The sequence below is a fragment of the Eubalaena glacialis genome, chromosome 3, assembly GCF_028564815.1.
Source record: "Eubalaena glacialis isolate mEubGla1 chromosome 3, mEubGla1.1.hap2.+ XY, whole genome shotgun sequence".
Lineage (NCBI taxonomy): Eukaryota > Metazoa > Chordata > Mammalia > Artiodactyla > Balaenidae > Eubalaena > Eubalaena glacialis.
Window position 1 is genome coordinate 142,164,418 of NC_083718.1, and position 19,073 is coordinate 142,183,490.

Here is a 19,073-nt window from a genome sequence, read left to right on the forward strand (position 1 = left end):
AAGAGAAATAATATCATACCATGCATCAGTGGCATATCTAGAAGACAACATTCCTGTGTATGCCGAGGCCTTGGAAACAGCTAGAGCCCTGGGGAGTTGGTATAGAGGCAAGTCTTCTTGCTCCCTTGTTTGAGCCACAGCAGGAAGTTCAACAAGCAAGCCAGGACCTTGGACATCATTTGGAATCATCATGCCTAAAGAGCAAACCCAGATGATAGTGAGCACATGATAACACTCATTCATTCTTCATTAATTCAATAAATAGTTATGGATATCTACTACAGGCAGGCCCCTTCCAGATAGAAGACTTATTTATACTGAACTAAATAAGTAAAACATTTAATATGTCAGATGGTGACAGTACTATGGTAAAAAAAGTTCTGCAAGGAAGGGGGATAGGGGTTGCTCAGTGAAAGAGGGTTACAATTTTAAGCATGGTCTCACTGAAAAGATGTTATTTTAGCAATATGAATCTTTATCAAAAGAATCCCCCTTATAAGTCAGAAAGAGAAACACAAATACTATATGATATCACTTATATGTGGAATCTAAACAATACAACAAACCAGTGAATAAAACAAAAAAGAAACAGACTTACAGATACAGAGAACAATCTAGTGGTTACCAGTGGGGAGAGGGAAGTGGGGAAGGGTAATACAGGGGTACGGAGAAAAAAAGTTATTATGGGATTATATGAAATCATGTATGTGAAACTTCTGAAAACCATAAAGCACTGTAGAATTTAAAGAATCTTTCATTCAATTAAAAAAAAAAAAAGAAGAAGAATCCCCTCTACGATGGTATTCTTACCTTACTACAAATTTTCCCTTTATCAACCTAGGCTGTCTCAATTACAGGCATACTGACATTTCACTGATTAAAAAAAAATAATTCCACAGAATAACAAATAACCAAATAAAAACACTTACATTTTTAAAGGGGCTTTGTCTATAAATTCCAGGATTCTTTTACATTTGTTACCTTATTTAATTCTCACATTAAACTATGAGTTAGAACAGATAATAGCAACCATATTTTATAGGTGGGGAATTCCAGGTCAAGGAATTTTTGCCAATTAGAATGAACAAATTGGGACTTCCCTGGAGGTCCAATGGTTAAGACTCCGTGCCTCCACTGCAGGGGGCATGGGTTTGATCCCTGGTCAGGGAACTAAGATCCCGCATGCCGCGCGGCACGGCCAAAACAAAAAAGAATGTACAAATTTACCTGACACGTCATCTGTGTCATTTTCCCATTTACTGAAAAAACGAGTAACAAGGGCAGAGCTGTGCATGCAGTCCTCCAGCACATGTTTAGAGACCTGCACCCAGACTGGCATAAACCCATTAATTACTCTTAAGATATACCTCAGTATCCATTATATCTCATCCATTATAAATTCCCGGCCAATCTTTCTTCATCATGTTATACAACTATGATGAATAGTGAATCAAATGCCTCCCTTAAATCCATACATTTATGTTATATTTTTGAGACTTGGCTCATCAGAAAATTAGAAATGATCACTAAGAGATATAGACACTCTTCTAAAACTTTTCCTATAAGCATCACCTAAACTTTCCATTTCTTCATATTGAACAAATTTTCTAGTAAACTCACTTCTACTTCTGCTTTTTGTCTTGTCTAGACACATTGGAATCAGGATCTAATCAGCAGAGAATCTGAAGAGGGGGTGAAAGTAACTGTAATGCTCAGGTGGTATTAAAGGAAGTCTCCGGTACCTCAGACATGCTTCACTCCCGTCCCCTGGGCCTACATTCCTGCACGCAGTCAAATCCATACCAGTGCCGCACTGCTCTAGCTTTGCCTGTGTCTACCTTCTCCCCCTTGAGAAGGGGCCAGGGATGGGATGGAAATTCTGGCACGAATGGCCTAAAACAGGAGTTGAAAGAACAGAGAACTGGCTCTATTTACAGAGCTATTTTCCATCCGGCTATGCTGGTAAAGCAGCCTATTAAATTGCGGCACTGGGTTTCATAGGTTGCTTCAGTTTGTTTAAAACTTTTCATTACCTGCTCCACACAAGGCTGCCCATACCCTTTGCCCACTCCTCCTCCAAGGACACCTTGGTAGTGCTCAGGTACACATCTCTCCTCTCTCACCGTGCTTGACACAGGCAGACTTACAGAGCTGTTCATCAAGTGCACCACGGTACCTGGGAGCCCATAAAATAAATCGCATCCTTCGGGGCCTATGCAGTTGTTAGGTAACAGCCACAACAGGAGCACACAGGTTAGGAAAACAGGGAAGTTTATTTATTTATTTTTTAAAATATTTATTTATTTATTTGACTGCATCGGGTCTTAGTTGCGGGATCTTCATTGCGGTATGCGCTATCTTTCATTGCGGCACACGGGCTCCTTTCTCGTTGTGGTGCGCAGGCTCTAGAGCATGCAGGCTTAGTTGCCTCGCGGCATATTCTTAGTTCCCCAACCAGGGATGAACCTGCGTCCCCTGCTTTGGAAAGTGGATTCTTAACCACTGGACCACCAGAGAAGTCCCCAGGGAAGTTTAAAAAAAAAGGTTCCTAGATAAATGGAAGTTAAAGCTTACAGGAGAGAAATGGGGGGAATTTCCAAAAGGTTTATACTTAGTGAGGTGCACGAACAGAAAGATAAACAAAATAAAGGCAAGAAGAATCCAAGTAGAGAAGAGAGGGTGTTACTGCACAACTTAGCAACTGGAAAAAAAAAAGTAGGGAATCGGTATGCTGTTAAATCACCACCCAGGAGCAGCACATCACCTTCTCATTCAAGAAATATTTCTTGAGCACCCACTATGGTAACATAATCAGGTATAAGCCTTGCCCTCCAGAAGCTTATGGTAACAGAGAGGCATGCAAATACGCGAGTGTGCCTGACTCTGTGTGCAATGACAGAAATTCATCCAGGTTCACTGGAGGCCCACTCCAGGCTGGGCCAGTCAAAGACTGGGAAACAGAACTACTTTCTGTCTGAAATCTTCTGAAATCTCTTAACACTAAATATATTACTGATTTGACATTTATCTTGTATGCTTTACATTATTAATTATGCTAATTTCTAGGTTTAGTTTCACAGACCGTGAAGAGCATAGGCTCTTTGAGGAAACCTACTTTTAGATTAAGTACAGGGTCAAAAATAGCCCTTTACACATCGGTTCTCAAAAATAATTTTTAATATAATTGCTCATAAGTAAATCTAAAATTGTCTGTTACTAACAGAGTGGTCAAAGGGCTACAGATTTGAAAGAGGCCTTACAGAACACTTAGCCCAATTCCATCATTTCACAGCTGAAGAAGTGGAGGGGCTTGGAGAAGCGGGCGGCTTGCCTGGTGACACGGCAGGTTAATGGCTTAGTACTGAGGGACCTGGGACTGAAACTATACTGACTCTGTACCAATAATTTCTTAGTCCACCCATGGTTAGCACTAACCCAAGTACTCACACCTGCCACACAGCATTCTGGCAGCTCTCAAAATTTTTTCCAAAAAGCATGTGGTTATGAACACTCTTCTAGTGAGGACAGGCCTAAGGTATACAAGCGTAGCTTAATTCCTAAAGCTATAATCTCCAAAAATAAATTCCCAGGGCCTTGTCAAATATTAGATTAAGGCAGTATGGTGGGTTGAATGATGGCCCACCTAAAATATATATATCCCTGCCACAGAACCTATAAATGAGAACTTATATGGAAAAAAGGGCTTTGCAGATGTAATTAAATTAAGTATCTTGAAATGAGACCATCCTGGATTATCCAAGTGGGCCCTAAATCCAACAGCAGGTGTCCTTATAAGGGAGAGAAGAAGAGAAGACATGGATAGGGAGAAGAGGAGAGGGCCACGTGAGGACGGAGGCAGAGATCAGAATGATGCAGCCGCAAGCCAAAGGACGCTGGAGCCACCTGAAGCTGGACAAGGAAAAGAACAGATTCTTCCCTAGAGCTCTCAGAAGGAGCACAGCATCTTAATTTAGGACTTCTGGACTCCAGAACAGTGAGAGAATTAACTTCTGTTGTTTTAAGCCACCAAGTTTGTGGCTCTTTGCTACAGCAGCCCTAGGAAACTCATACAGGCAGCAGAAGGCAGAGGAAGTAACTTTGGAGGCACTTAGATGATACCCAGAGCAGGGCTCAGAGGGAGACTGGATCATCCCATGAGGACAAAATCCCTTTCCCTATGTTTTTCCCAACTCCACTGCCCTTCCTCACAAACACCCACCCCATATTTCTAATCTATTCCTTTCAATCCTGACGGTATAAAACAGTGAATGATTCTCAACCAGGGCAATTTTGTCTCCCAAGGGACATTTGGCAATGTCTGAAGACATTTTGATTTTGATCATGACTGGGAATACCACTGAATCTAGGGTTAGAAGGCAGGGAGGCTGCGAACATCTTACAATGCACAGGTAAGCCCTCTACAACAGAATTATCTGGTCCAAAGTAGTGCTTATATGGCTATAAAGTATCAACGGTAATCAAACAGATATGGACCATTAATTCATTTATGAATTCATTTGTGCCATAAATCTCCTCTAAGTATTTAATAGTCAGAGGATACAGAAATGTGGTGAATTAAAAAAAAAAAAAAAAATAGTATACCAGGAGAGTTTTGGTGAAAAATCCCATTTTTCTCTTAGTCACAATCAGTTATACATTATGAAAAATTGAATAGACTCATTTAATCTTAGATATTCATAATTGACTATCCTAATTTTCTTTTTAAATTAACTATTCATGATGTGTTCTGACCTACAGGGAACTGGCAATTGTTATCATCTCACAGATGTCTTCAATCTTTAACCACATTAAGAATTCCATTCTTTAGATTTTTATTTGACAGAATGTTGAATTTATAAAAAATGGTTACATAACTTTTCTATAGCTATCTCTCTCTCCTAACAGCATATTACCATACAACACAAGAACTGCCCACAGAGAAAGACTTTTCCTATAAGTAGAGTCAAAACAGGTGAAGGACAGCATAAATCCTGAACAATGGCTCTATAAATCCCAATGCTATGAAAGAACTTACCAGGCTCACCTAAGGATCTTAATATTACGACATTAAATATTGCAGTGTTAGATGAGGAAAGATTATTTTTTAAAGTCAAGTTTTCAAAAATATATAAGAATCAATATGGGAAGAGGCAAGGAGCAGCACTATACTTTTAGGATTCTTTAATGGAAACTAAGTTATTAATGTACCAAAATTGACTGTAATATATGGCTATAAAAATGTTTCATAAATGTATAAAATATGTCTCTTTATTAATATTTAACAACCCCATCCAATGAGCTAACAGTATCACTTAATAGTATCAGAGATTTTAATATATATTAGTAGAGACCTATTTCAGATTCGGCATTAGGCCGTAGTTTTAGTTTTAATCCATAAAGCTAATAAAAAGCAAAATGAGGCAGGGAAAATGCAGCTCTCTCAGAAAACAGAATCTGAAAGCTCTAAGCTGAAATATGATTCACGTTATTTTTCCGGATATTTTGAAGCAGATTAATAAGCAGATTTCAATTCAAAACATTATAATGAATGAAAATGTGACAGTAAAATTCATCATATATACAAATAAAACTGAAAGATTGCAAAATAATGTAATTTGTGTTTATGAGAAACAAAAATCACAAACCTAAATCCAGACTACTTTTCGTTAACGAATTAAGATTTTCCAGATCATCAAATCTGCTTTGTTGACTGTTTCCTTCAGTTGAGGGTATGGAGGATAGGGAATCGATGCCAAAGTTTTCTTTCATCTCAAGAGGAAGAAAAACAGAAATGCATTAGTACTTTATGGTAAAATGTGGAACACCATAATGTTGTTCAATCCAGATCATAATGATAGCGGAAAACTGGCCCTGCAAACAAGCCTTCTCGAGTAACGGTTTATAATGTGGTAAGCAGTAACAAATGTTAGTAACTTAATATCTGCAAGAGTACAGGCTAGTAAAATCTGTTTTTTCCAAACACTGGATTTTTTAACAACAAAATTGTTTTATAAACATTAATAAGTAGATTTAAATAAACATTCACCAAGGCAGAGGAATAAAAGATCTATCAAGTCAAGCAAGGTCAATGGTTGATACTCATTATGTCCTGGATCATGCTGGATCACAACTTAAATAGCTTCATTGTTGATCTGGAAACACCTGGTGAATTTTCATAGTTCTAAGCCTTTGCTATGCCCTCCCTGACACTCTTATCTGCCTAGTGAACAACCTGTTCCCCGAACCTAAAACCTACAGGTAAGCACAGTCAAAAGTTATTACACTTTCCTTGTCTTCCTTTTACACAGGTCTTTTATGGTTTTCCAAAGTTACAATCTTCCAGAACATACAATTTTCATTGATGTATTTTATTATGATATTTAAAAACATTTATATGCATGAAATTAAATGACAACATTATGGCCACCATAGGCATTTACCTTAACTCATTTAAGGTGAATAACACTATGTTATTCTCTATTGTTGGAAATTTAGGTTGTTCGAAACAAAAAAAATGAATTATATTTTTTACAACAGTCCATGTTTTTTCATGGTTAAACTGGTCATACTTCAATGATAAGAAAAGGACCTCTCATAAACTGATGTACCAAATACTGCTAGATTTTATCAAATAGATTATGAATATAATTGAGTATATAACTGTATCAGATACCCAAAGGAGGCTACAGTACATAGAATTCAACTCAAATATTAAAAAGAGGTGAGAAAGGAAATATGACTACTTAGTTGCCTAGAATAAAATAAGCAAGAAGAACTTATTAGAGAAGGGAGTCAGGAGGAGATGGCAGCCACTGAGTACTTAAAAAGAAGAAATTTTACAACAATTTTTGAACTGTCTGGATTTTTCTTTTTTAAGTGAATGGCAATTATGTAACTGAGGAATAAGAATTGATGCCTAAATCTGAGATTTCAATACAGTGGGTATGAAAGGTTAAATCTTTAGAAAAATCAATTCAGGGGGCTTCCCTGGTGGCGCAGTGGTTGAGAATCTGCCTGCCAATGCAGGGGACACGGGTTCGAGCCCTGGTCTGGGAAGATCCCACATGCCACGGAGCGACTAGGCCTGTGAGCCACAATTGCTGAGCCTGCACATCTGGAGCCTGTGCTCCGCAACAAGAGAGGCAGCGATAGTGAGAGGCCCGCGCACCGCGATGAAGAGTGGCCCCCACTTGCCGCAACTAGAGAAAGCCCTCGCACAGAAACGAAGACCCAACACAGCCATAAATAAATAAATAAATAAATAAATAAATAAATAAATAAAATTTAAAAAAAAATCAATTCAGTTTTTTTCTAAATAGAGAAGAAAATAAAAACATAAAATTATTCTCAGGTAACTAATCCTCAGGCAAAAAGAATCAGATATTTTAAAAAAGGGCAAAGGACTTAGATATTTCTCCAAAGGATATTTGAAGATCGCCAATAAGCACATGAAAAGCTGCTCAAGGTCACTAACAGAGAAATACAAATCAAAACCGCAGTGAGCTACCACTTCACACCTATTTAAAAAACAGAAAACAAGTGTTGGTGAGCATGTACAGAAATTAGAAAACTCATGCATTGCTGGCAGAAATGAAAATGGTACAGCTTCTATGGAAAACAGTATGATGATTCCTAAAAAAATTAAACAGAATCACCATATGATCTTGCAATTTCACTTCTGGGTGTAGAGCACCCAAAATTTGGTTTTTGAACAAATATTTGTATACCAGTGTCCACAGCAGCATTGTTCACAATAGCCAAAGATAGAAACAGCCCAGATGTCCATCAGCTGATGAATGAGTAAACAAAAGGTGGTATATATACCTTCAGTGGAATGTTATTCAGCCTCAAAAAGTGAGAAAACGCTGACACGATACATGTATGAAACTTGAAGACATCATGCTAAGTGAAATAAGCCAGACACAAAAGGCTAAATATTGTATGATTCCACTTACATGAGGTGCTTTGAGTAGTCAAATTTTTAGAGACAGAAAGTAGAATTGTGGTTGGTTGCCAGAGGATGAGGGAAGGTGAGAATGAGCAGTTATTGCTTAGTGTGTACAGAGTTTCAATTTGGGAAGATGAAAAAGTTCCGGAGACGGATGGTGGTAATGGTTGTACAGTAATGTGAGTGTATTAATGCCACAGGAACTATAAGCCTAAAAATGCTTAAAAGGTCAACTTTATGTAATGTGTATTTTATCACAATTAAAAATAAAGAACCAGATCTATAAATCTTGATGGCTTCACCCTTCAACTAAAATGGAGTAACAGGGTGGTAGAGAATGATAAACTTATAAGTAGTTGGGTACTATTTGCACTCCACAAATATAGCTATATCTGTAACCCAAAATGGATATTACAATGAAGACAGAAGTGATAATGTTCCTCTACCTTTTTGGAGGGCACCCTCTAAATAGAAGAGTATTGGGAATTACATATTTGTAAGGTATTTGACTGTGTTTTTAAAATCTACCCACTCAGGGCTTATTATATTAAAGTATCATCACTGGATCTACCATAATGAGAGAAAGGCAAATAAAGATCCAAGCCCATCCTGATCATGTGGGTACAACTGTTACAGGGGATCAGAATATTCCACCCAGAAATATGTCACTTTGGCATAAGGATTATTTTGAACTGAAGAAAAAGAGTGAACTCAGAAAAGCTTCCTATCCTCCCCTGATTCTCAATCACCAGAGATGACTCTAGACTCTTCAGCTCAGAGATGGCACTAAGAGAGATGTACATGACAAACCTTACTAAAACAATCCTTATCTTCCATCAATTCCCCCCATATATTTACCTTCCCACAGTATGCTGATCCTAAAAGCCTAAATCCCTTTTCCTTTGTCTTGTCACTTCTCTACAAATTCACTGTTCTTTGTTAAGATGCTGTATAAGCCCAAGTTCTAACCCCTCCGTTGAGTGAATCATCACTGAGTTTCTCCTGTGTGTATGCATGATGCAGGTGTTAATAAACGGTTTTTCTTTTCTTAATCTGTCTTTTGTCAGTTTTATTTCCAGGGCCCCAGCCAGAGGAGCCTAGGAGGGTAGAGGAAAAAGGGTTTTTCCTCCCATACACTGTCATCACTGCTGGGTGTGGGGAAGGGAGGAAAAGAGCTAATGCCCATATATCCGGGCAAAACTCTAATTCAAAAAGATGCATGAACCCCTATGTTCACAGCAGCACTATTCACAGTAGCCAAGACATGGAAACAACCTAAATGTCTATCAACAGATGAATGGATAGAGAAGATGTGGCACATATATACAATGGAATATTAGTCAGCCATAAAAAAGAATGAAATAATGCCATCTACAGCAACATGGATGGACCTAGAGATTATCATACTAAGTGAACTAAGTCAGAAAGAGAAAGACAAATACCGCATGATATCACTTATATGTGGAATCTAAAATATGAAACAAATGAACCTATCTATGAAACAGAAACAGAATCACGGACATAGAGAACAGACTGGTGGTCGCCAAAGGGGAGGGGTTTGGGGGAGAGATGGAGTGGAAGGCTGGGGTTAGCAGATGTAAGCTTTTATATATGGAATGGATAAACAACAAGGTCCTACTGTATAGCACAGAGAACTAGATTCAATATCTTATGATGATATTTTATATTTTCCATAATGGAAAAGAATATTAAAAAATGTGTATATATATGTATAGCTGAATCACTTTGCTATACTGCAGTAATTAACACATTGTAAATCAACTATACTTCAGTAAAAATTAAAAATTAAAAAAAGAGTTAATGCTCAAAGCAAGAACATATAATTATTTAAAGAAAATAAAATACTGTTTAGGTAAGACACATTAGGGCTGAAACAATCTTAATCAATGCCAGTTTAGGGAGCCTATACATGTTACCTCACAGAATAAGAAAGCTGGGAAATTTAACAGAGTTAGTAATTAAGATGCATGTCTTTCAAACTGTGAGCACTGAATGCTGTTTAAACAAGCTTTATAAAGAGCACTTTGATAAACAATAGAGGCAGTGGTTACACTGTGAAAATCATCAATATAAACTTAGAAGAGGAATTTTTTAAAAACCTAATATTATGCAAATGATGCTTGAGATCAGAATAAAATTTTGACTGACAACATGGATTCAAAAATTACTGTATCTGAAACAATCTAGATGAAAATGAAGATGGTATAGTTGAAGAACAGTGTTGAAAGATCAAAAAGTGATTCTAGTAATAATATAGATTCTGGCATTAATATGCATTGAAACAATTTGAATAAAATTCTATCATTAAATGTGAGAACAGGCAAAAAAATTGATATTTTATAGGTTTCAAAATAGGAATCCTTAACTAAATTTATAAAGTAAATATTATTAATATACATTTGACTATTTCATCTATATCCCTAAAAGTTTGTATATTAAAATGGGCCTATATTTTAGGTTGCCTTATATTGGGGTAAATAGAAAAATTTATTTTTATGGAAGAAAACACCCACAACAAGGCAGTATTTATGAATATTCAATAACCTGCAATTACTAACTTGCTCCATATAACTGACTATTCTGTTTGAGGTCAAGCACTTACAGACATAGGAGTGGGACTGGCAGAGATAGAAAGAACCAATGTCAGTGGCAACATACCAGGTGATTCAATGTCACCTCTTCCCACATTAGTCAGATAATCCCAAAAATCTGTTCGCTGGTAGACTGCCCAGAGTCCACTACCAGGGGTAATCCTCTGGGGTTCCTTAAATACATAAATACATCATCTTGCATAGCAGAGGGACCCACAAGCATTTGCAAAAAGGATAAATGTAGGAAGATCTAAGGGAGGCAAGGAAAAAACCCAGCTCTATCTGCCTGTGAGAGAGCAAATGAAGGCTACTTTGCACATCACTGCAGGGAAGTTGCTGACCTCAGTGAGGAGGGCACCGTACTGCACCTGAACACACTGCTATGTGCTCCATACAAAAACTTTCTTTTCATTTGCTTGGAAGTTAATTTGGGGAAAGAAATACACAAACAAAAATAAAACATTAAAAATATCCCTAATGAAAGAGTCCAACTGGTGACCAGTTAACTCTAATTTGATTTTTAAAAAAGCTTATTGGTGATTTAATAGCAAGGGCAAACCTATTAAAATATAATGCTTTCCTGCCAAGTTGTCAACAGGTAGTATCACAAATGTAAAGATAGTCTTCTAGAGTTCAGTGACTTTCTATTTAGTATCATATATAATACAGAGAACAGTGTGGATAAGCAAGACAGAAACAACAATACATCTTTAATCAATTTTGCCTTGATTTTCCTTGACAAATACATTATGCGAGAAATACAGAGCTGTGTCTCCCTGAGAGAATTTTTTAAAAGAAAATCACAAATGGCAAAAGAACTCTTCCTTGAAGTCGGTCATTAGGAAAAAAACATCACTAAAAAAGCAAGGTAAAAAAAAATAAAACCCACCATAAAAGCAAGGCAACTACAGTTTATTAACTCCAGCCAGAAGTTACGTAACACAGAAATGATGAGGTTTACTTAAAGCAACACACTGTATGGTATATTTTGGAAAAAATGATTTATGATGAAAAGACCCATTGAATTTTGTTCATTTGTTTGAAAGCTGTATGACTTATGGACAGAGATAGGGAGGGAGGAATCAGGGAGGATGTGGAAGATGTGTTCTAATCCCTTACCATCTTTTCAGTGCTACAGCCACACTGCTGCATCTCCTGGGAATATGCGCTCATCATGGACCTGGCTTCTTGAGGCTCAGGCAGTTCACAATCCTGGTACCACTGTGTACCAAAGTGCAGCTCCTTCATGGATGGAACAGGAGCAGCCTCTTGAATGTGCGATGAGGGATACGATTCCATGGACTGAAAGCGGTTTTGATAGAGCTCATATTCTTCATCAACAAGCATTTCTCTTTCTTCACCCATTTCCTGCAGTCTAGGCGCCATAAATTCAAGCATTTCCCAGGCCTCCTTACTATTGTCTACCTCTTTTTGTTGGGACTGGAAAGCCCTTCCCAAATCTAGAAATGGCTCATCCACAAGCTCTTCTTTAAAATAGGGCTCATCTCTAAATCCCTGTGAATAAAAATTGCAAAAAAACTTTAAACTACGTCTGTATTAAAGCTGCACCCTACACATTAACTGGAAAATTAACCCCTGACATAACGGCAATGACGGTATTACATGACAATGCATGGTTAACCTGACAGCTCTCCATTACAAATGAGAAGAAATACAATCTCACTGCCACACAAGCCTCAACCCTGAAAAGAAACAAACAACAAGAGGCAAAAATCTGCCTTTGGCAAGGTGACTGACTAGTCTGAAAGGTTCACTATACATCAACTGCCTTAAAATTCTCAGTCAGAAATAGGAATTTTGTTAAATTGCTACACTGAATATTTAACTCCTGCATCTCATATAAAAAATAATACATAAATATGGATGCACTTCATACTATCACTTAAGAAAGCAAAGACTTAAAAGGTCAGGATTTTCAGGTTTATGTAACTCAAAATAAATTAATGGTTATTTGAATGTTTACAAAACATTCTCTATAAACTAAAGATATGGGGAATATGTCTCAACTACTTTGAGTATGACTCTTTTATAATATACCACTTAATAGAAATTTATTTTTGCATCTGCATTAATAATATAAAACAAAAGGAATGAATACAGTACGCTCTTCAATTAATTCATACTTCACTAATCAGAAGAGCAAGTACATAAAACTGAAGCTAGATAGTCATGCATGAGCAGAAACTTTGTTGAGTTCCTAGGTAACGCTTGAGGAATATATGGATCTGCTGAGCCTTTGACATAACTCCAAGGCACCTTAGGGTGCTGGGCACAATGAGGCCCAATTCCCTCTAAGGGATCAACGACATTTCCTATTTTAAGTCCTATTCATTAAGTATCAATAAATGTAAATTCCTGAAATGAATCTACTCCTTCCCAATGCTTCCTCACTTTCAGCTAGACATCATTGCAGTGACACTTTTAAATTAATATACTATACCAAATACTGTAACCTAGTTATTTCAAAAAAAGAAAAAACTGCATTTAGAAGGCATATTTAAACATGTCACACAGTTATGAAATTGTAACAAAAAATGTTTAAACTAAAAATATATAATGGATATTACAGGACTACATATCAGCTTTAGACACTGTCAACAAACTATGTAAAGAATATCAAGACAGTTGTTATCAAGTAAAGCAAAACCATACTCTAACTGCAAGAAGCAAAATAAACACAATTCATTTTAAGAATAAAAAGGGAAAAGCTTCAAAATATACTTTCTAATATTAAAGCATAAAGTAAGGTTTGACTAAATAACTCTTTTCTTTAGAAAGTATTCAATAAGAAGATCTGTATAGCTCTTATTCTACAGCATTTTTTTTTTAATGCAGGTCTATTTTCAAAAATATGTTCTATCCTCAAAATTTTAAGAGTATATTAGTGATATAAAATGAGGTATGTTTGTTCTTTGAAAATGCCTTATACCTGGGCTATGTCATTTATGGAGGCAATGTGATACAAGAGAGAAAAGATTTCAGTTTTAAAAAAATTAATAGGGACTTCCCTGGTGGTCCAGGGGTTAAGAATCTGCGCTTCCACTGCAGGGGACACAGGTTTGACCCCGGTCGGGGATCTAAGATCCCGCATGTCACGCACTGCAGCCAAAAATAAATAAATAAATAAATATCTGCAATAAAAAAAATTAATAAGGGGGATATTATTTAATTTGTATCTATTTAGCCAAGAGAGTGAGAACAAGCTTTTGTCTTCTTTATAATAGCAACTGTTTACTTGGGAAATAAATGTACTAAATACCTTGGGTGCTTCAAGTATTAAAGATGAATTTATATCATGAACTGTTCCTGAAATTTCAGTCTTGTCTTCATTATTGTTTGAATGTAAAATGTGATTTTCTTCCTCTTTATCACCTTCCTGAAAATAGAAGCACTTTTAATTTTTAATTATTTTAGCATGACTGAAGAACTGTTTTTGTCAACCATGAAACTTTTATTGAGTTCTAATTGACATATAACATTATATTAGTTTTAAGTGTACAACATAATGATTTGGTAGATGTATATGTTGCAAAATAATCACCACGATAAGTTTAGTTAACATTTCAAATTTCAAATATACAATACAGTGTTGTTAACTATAGTCACCATGCTATACCTTACATCCTTAGGACTTATAACTGGAGATTTGTATCTTTTGACCACCTTCACCTATTTTGCCCACCCCCAGCCCCCAACTCTGGCAACCAAAGAAGTACTTTTGTAATGAAGAAAATATCTTAGTTTCAAACGCTTTTCAGATTAATTCTCATCTTTCCATTAAATGCAAGTATACAATAAAATTTATGTAAATTGTTTTATGAGACCAAATTTTTCTTTAATAACCAAAATAGCCATATTCAGGTCAAAGCTTCTCAAACTTTTTATTCTTTTTAGGTATTCCTTAAAGAAAAAATCACTTTCCCAGGAAGAGACCTTAATATTAAGAAACACCTAAGTTTATACAGGGTGACACTCAAAATATTTAACAATGGTACAGGGTAGCCACTCTCCATCAGAAGAGGGACAATCATCATGATGCTCCCCAGCTCAGCATCAGTCCCAGGTAATAACACAGCTACAATTTATCAAGTCCTAGCTATACATCAAAATCTATGGTAAACACTTTTACGTGCTTTGTCTCAGCTTAATCTTTACAGCAATTCTATTAGGTCAGGATTTTTATACTTACATGAAAATAATATCAAATAGATATATATCTCACAGGCACAGGTTTTAGCACTTTAAATATATCAATTCACTTAATATATTTATTAATATATTAATACATATTCTAAGAAGTAGGTGCTCTTATTAACCTCATTTTACAGATGAGTAACACAGGCACAGTAATTTGCTCAAAGGTACATAACTAGTCAGTTACACACCCAGAATTTGAGCCCTGGCTGTCTGGCTCTAGAGCCTGTGATCTCAGCTACCATGATTTGTGATCCCAAGTGGGAGCTGATGAGGTTAAATAACTGGCCCAAGGACACACAGCTTTGCAAATCACAGAACTAAGCAAAATCCCACAGATGTCTGGCTCAAGAACTCCACTGCCAGCTCTGTCCTGTGAGTTCTGAAGATACAATGAACTTTTTTTTTTTAATTAATCAATTTATTTATTTATGGCTGTGTTGGGTCTTCGTTTCTGTGCGAGGGCTTTCTCTAGTTGCGGCAAGTGGGGACCACTCTTCATCGCGGTGCTAGGGCCTCTCACTATCGCGGCCTCTCTTGTTGCGGAGCACAGGCTCCAGACGCGCAGGCTCAGTAGTTGTGGCTCACGGGCCTAACTGCTCCACAGCATGTGGGATCTTCCCAGACCAGGGCTCGAACCCGTGTCCCCTGCACTGGCAGGCAGATTCTCAACCACTGCGCCACCAGGGAAGCCCTACAATGAACTTTTTAAAGTCAGTTTTTATCTGTGACATCTGAGGTGAGTTTGTAGAAAAGAGAAAGTAAGTCACGTTTCTGGTTAACATGAAACTATATAGATAATAAGTTTCTATATAAGACTATAATGCAAGATTATAGAACACCTATATTATATAGATAGTACATATCTATATGGTACAAGACTTAATAAAAAATAATTCTATTCTCCTGTTACACATTCATAGTCTTTCTGCTCCAACTTGACTTTGGACCTTCTTATTCATACTCTCTCTCCGGTTCTCCTGAGGACTGAGCAAATGCTCAGCAAACATTAAGTGATGAGATAAGTGGCCACCAACCGGACCATGAGAGAGAGAGACAGAGAGACAGAGAGACCTCAGAGAAGATCCATGCATTACTATTTACAGCTCACAGACAGTTGTGCTAAAAGAACCCAGATGTTAAAGAAGCAATTACTTAGTGGTGATTCCACTAAAAATTTCTAAGTCTTGAACGTGACCTTCTCTCATTCCTTCACTGGCCTCCCACTCCCCAGCATCCTGGCAGCCTTCTATTCACTGAGGGAAGCCTAGGCAAAGGTCCACCTCACAATTACTGTGTTCCAAACTCCTCTCAGAGCAAGGCTCCAAGGTCCCGAGGTTTGTGCAGCTCTACCTCTGCCAGAAATAGCACAGGAATCCACAGCCAGTTGTTACTAAGTTCTGTTCTTTACACTGCCTGAGACTTCCTTCAATTGCTTCAAAGTAAAATCACACTGTTTAGGTCCTATAGATCATAAATAGTTGGGACTTTCTCTGGTAACCCAAATAATCAGGCAAATAATCATCAGGGAAAATCTAGACAAAGTTCTTGCCACAATCCAAAATACCAAGATGAGGTCCCCATAAAAATATTAAGTTTCCCCTCCTTAATTTGTCCAAAAATCAAACTGGGTATCTCATGGTATATATTGGCTATGGCAACACTCACACACCAAATACACAATATAAAGTCAAGAATTTGACTTAGCTATGTGCTATATTCCATTTCAAAATGTTTAAAGTATCTGATAGGTGTAATATATAGGCATCTTGATTGTATAATATGTGAAGAATAATAAAGTAATATATGAAGGTCATGTGAGGTTCCCCAATGCAAAAATACTATGTGTAATACATGACTCTATGTCTATAAATGAACATATGTAACGATATCTATATAGACAGATCTCTATCTATATACCTATTTATCTATATGAACACTTGTAGTGTGCTAATATATTTCACAGAATAAAAGAATTTTAGAGTTAAGTAAGATCTTATGAATTCTCTAGTCTTTTTTACTCTTTTCAGAAATGAAAAAGTAGGCTCAGAAAAGTGCTGTACCTATGATCGAATTACTGGTATAGTGTTTCTCAAAGTGCAAAAATTCTGCATCAGAACTACGCCGGTGACTCACTGAAGAGGCAGGTTCCTGAACAGCAGACGAGAATCACTAAATCAGAATCTCCGAGAGTAGGACCTGGGAAACTGCATTTTAACCATCTCCAAGGTGATTCTTATGTCTATCACATATCATTGAATTTGAGACCCACTGGGCTAACTTGTAGCAAAGTTAGAAACAGAGCCCCGATTTCTTGAAATCCAGTCCAACACTCTACTACAACCATGCTATCTGTTTCAGACATGCGGCATGAAACTAAACTTGTGACAACAAATTAGAATAGGAACATATAGCATTGTGGCTAAGAGTACAGGGTCTGAAGCCACTCTGCTGAATTTATATTCCAACTCTCCCCTTTACTAGTTATATCACCTTGCATAAGTTACTCAGCTCTGTGTCTTGACTAACTCAATACACAGTAGTGGTAATAAGAGGATTACCTCCTCTTAAAGTTTCTGTGATGATTAAATTAGTGCATGTAAAGAGTTTAAAATACTGAGTGACATATAGTAAACACTCAATAATACTATAATGCTGCTTGAAAATTATCATCAAGTATTTTTTTTACATTGGGGAACCTCAAGAGCACCATAGCTAATAATACTTCAGTCAGAAACAGTGATCTAGGGAAGTTGCAGGAAAAAAAAAAGAGAAAGAAAAAGAAAAACAAACAGTGATCTGACATAGTGCATGAGATTAAACAATAAGATGACTTCAGGATGGCTTGACCTATCGGAGTTTAGATGCTAGGGGTTACAAGGCACACTGATGGTCAGAAAAGCATATTAAAATCTTACTGAGATATGGTTAACGAGATTTCAACTTACCAAGCCATCTCGACATCATGCCCAAATGAAAGTTAAAACACATAAACATACTTATTTTAATTTATAACATAAGGAATGTAATGAAAACTTAGAAGTCTGTGCTAAAAGTATAAAGATAAAAGTAGTAACAGTAGGACTAGTAATGTTGGCAGCTAGCACTGATGTAGTAATGTGCTAATAAGCACTTAACAAATATCTTTAATCCTCAAAATCCTATGAGGTAGACATTTTTTTCTGAAAATTAAGTCAAGGACGTTAAGAAACTTGCACAAAGACACATGTATAGTAAGCAGTGGAACAGGGATTCGAAGCCAGGTGTATTTGTCTGCAAAATCCATGTTCTTAACTATTGATATTATCAATATCCTATAATGATATAGTATTATCATTTCCTATATTAACAAAATTCAACACTTACCACCAAAGGCTTACAGATGCCAAGGTGTACAGTGCCTGGTGGCACAGCTTTCAACACTTCCACAGCTTCAGCAAGTGTGGTGTTGTCCAGACAGTATTCATTGACTGAGACCAGGCGGTCTCCAGGTAATAGTTTTCTGCTTCTTTCTGCCACACTATCTGCCACCAGGGAGCGAATCACAATCACTGATCTTGTGGGATCTAAGGGGTCCTAAGGATCAAGCAAAAAAGAAAGATGAGTCAGCTCCCTAAAAACAAATATATAGCCTTAAGACAAGTATGTGGACAGTTATACTTCAGCGATATTGTGGGTTTGGTTCCAGACAACTACAATAAAGCGAAATCACAATAAAGTGAGTCACGTAAGTTTTTTGGTTTCCCCAGTGCATATAAAAGTTATGTTTACACTATACTGTAGTCTACAAAGTGTGCAATAACATTATGTCTAAAAAAACAATGTCATACCTTAATTTAAAAATACCTTATTACTAAAAAATGCTAACCATCATCTAAATGATACAGGGTTGCTACAAACCTTCAATATGTAAAAAAATGCAATATCTGGAAAGTGCAAATAAAGCTAAGCACAATAGAAAAGGGTACGTCTGACTTATGAATCTCATTTGACTATTTACTTTATGTGTCCAGTATTCTGGTGGTATTCTTCCAAAAACAAAATCTATTAAAATATCACTCTATACATCCATACAAATATCAGCTTGTATCAAGGTAAAGACATAACCTTAACAACTTCAGTTGCATGTCTGAGTGCTCAATACATATAAATTTCTTTTTTAAAGTTTTGATGATTGACATTTTGTTGGACCACAAGAGATCTGGGGAGAGTTGGAAAAGAATCTCTGACATCCTTAAGCATAGTCATACTATGGACCAAAGACAAGCCCATCCATTACTGCTCTGGGGCAATAAGTA

At 36.7% G+C, this 19,073-nt stretch overlaps 1 protein-coding gene across 5 annotated transcripts in view; it reads right to left on the reverse strand.

The window, feature by feature from the left end:
• The window catches only part of PATJ (PATJ crumbs cell polarity complex component), a 350,262-nt gene that overhangs the window by 234,839 nt on the left and 96,350 nt on the right, over window positions 1–19,073 (reverse strand). For all 5 annotated transcript variants that reach the window (XM_061184132.1, XM_061184131.1, XM_061184130.1 and 2 more), the window contains exons 18-22: window positions 18,142–18,351; window positions 13,841–13,957; window positions 11,680–12,075; window positions 5,646–5,769; window positions 20–194 (exon numbers count right to left, since the gene is read on the reverse strand). In XM_061184132.1, the coding sequence (XP_061040115.1) occupies window positions 20–194; window positions 5,646–5,769; window positions 11,680–12,075; window positions 13,841–13,957; window positions 18,142–18,351 (1,022 nt within the window). The remainder of the gene's footprint in view (window positions 1–19; window positions 195–5,645; window positions 5,770–11,679; window positions 12,076–13,840; window positions 13,958–18,141; window positions 18,352–19,073) is intronic.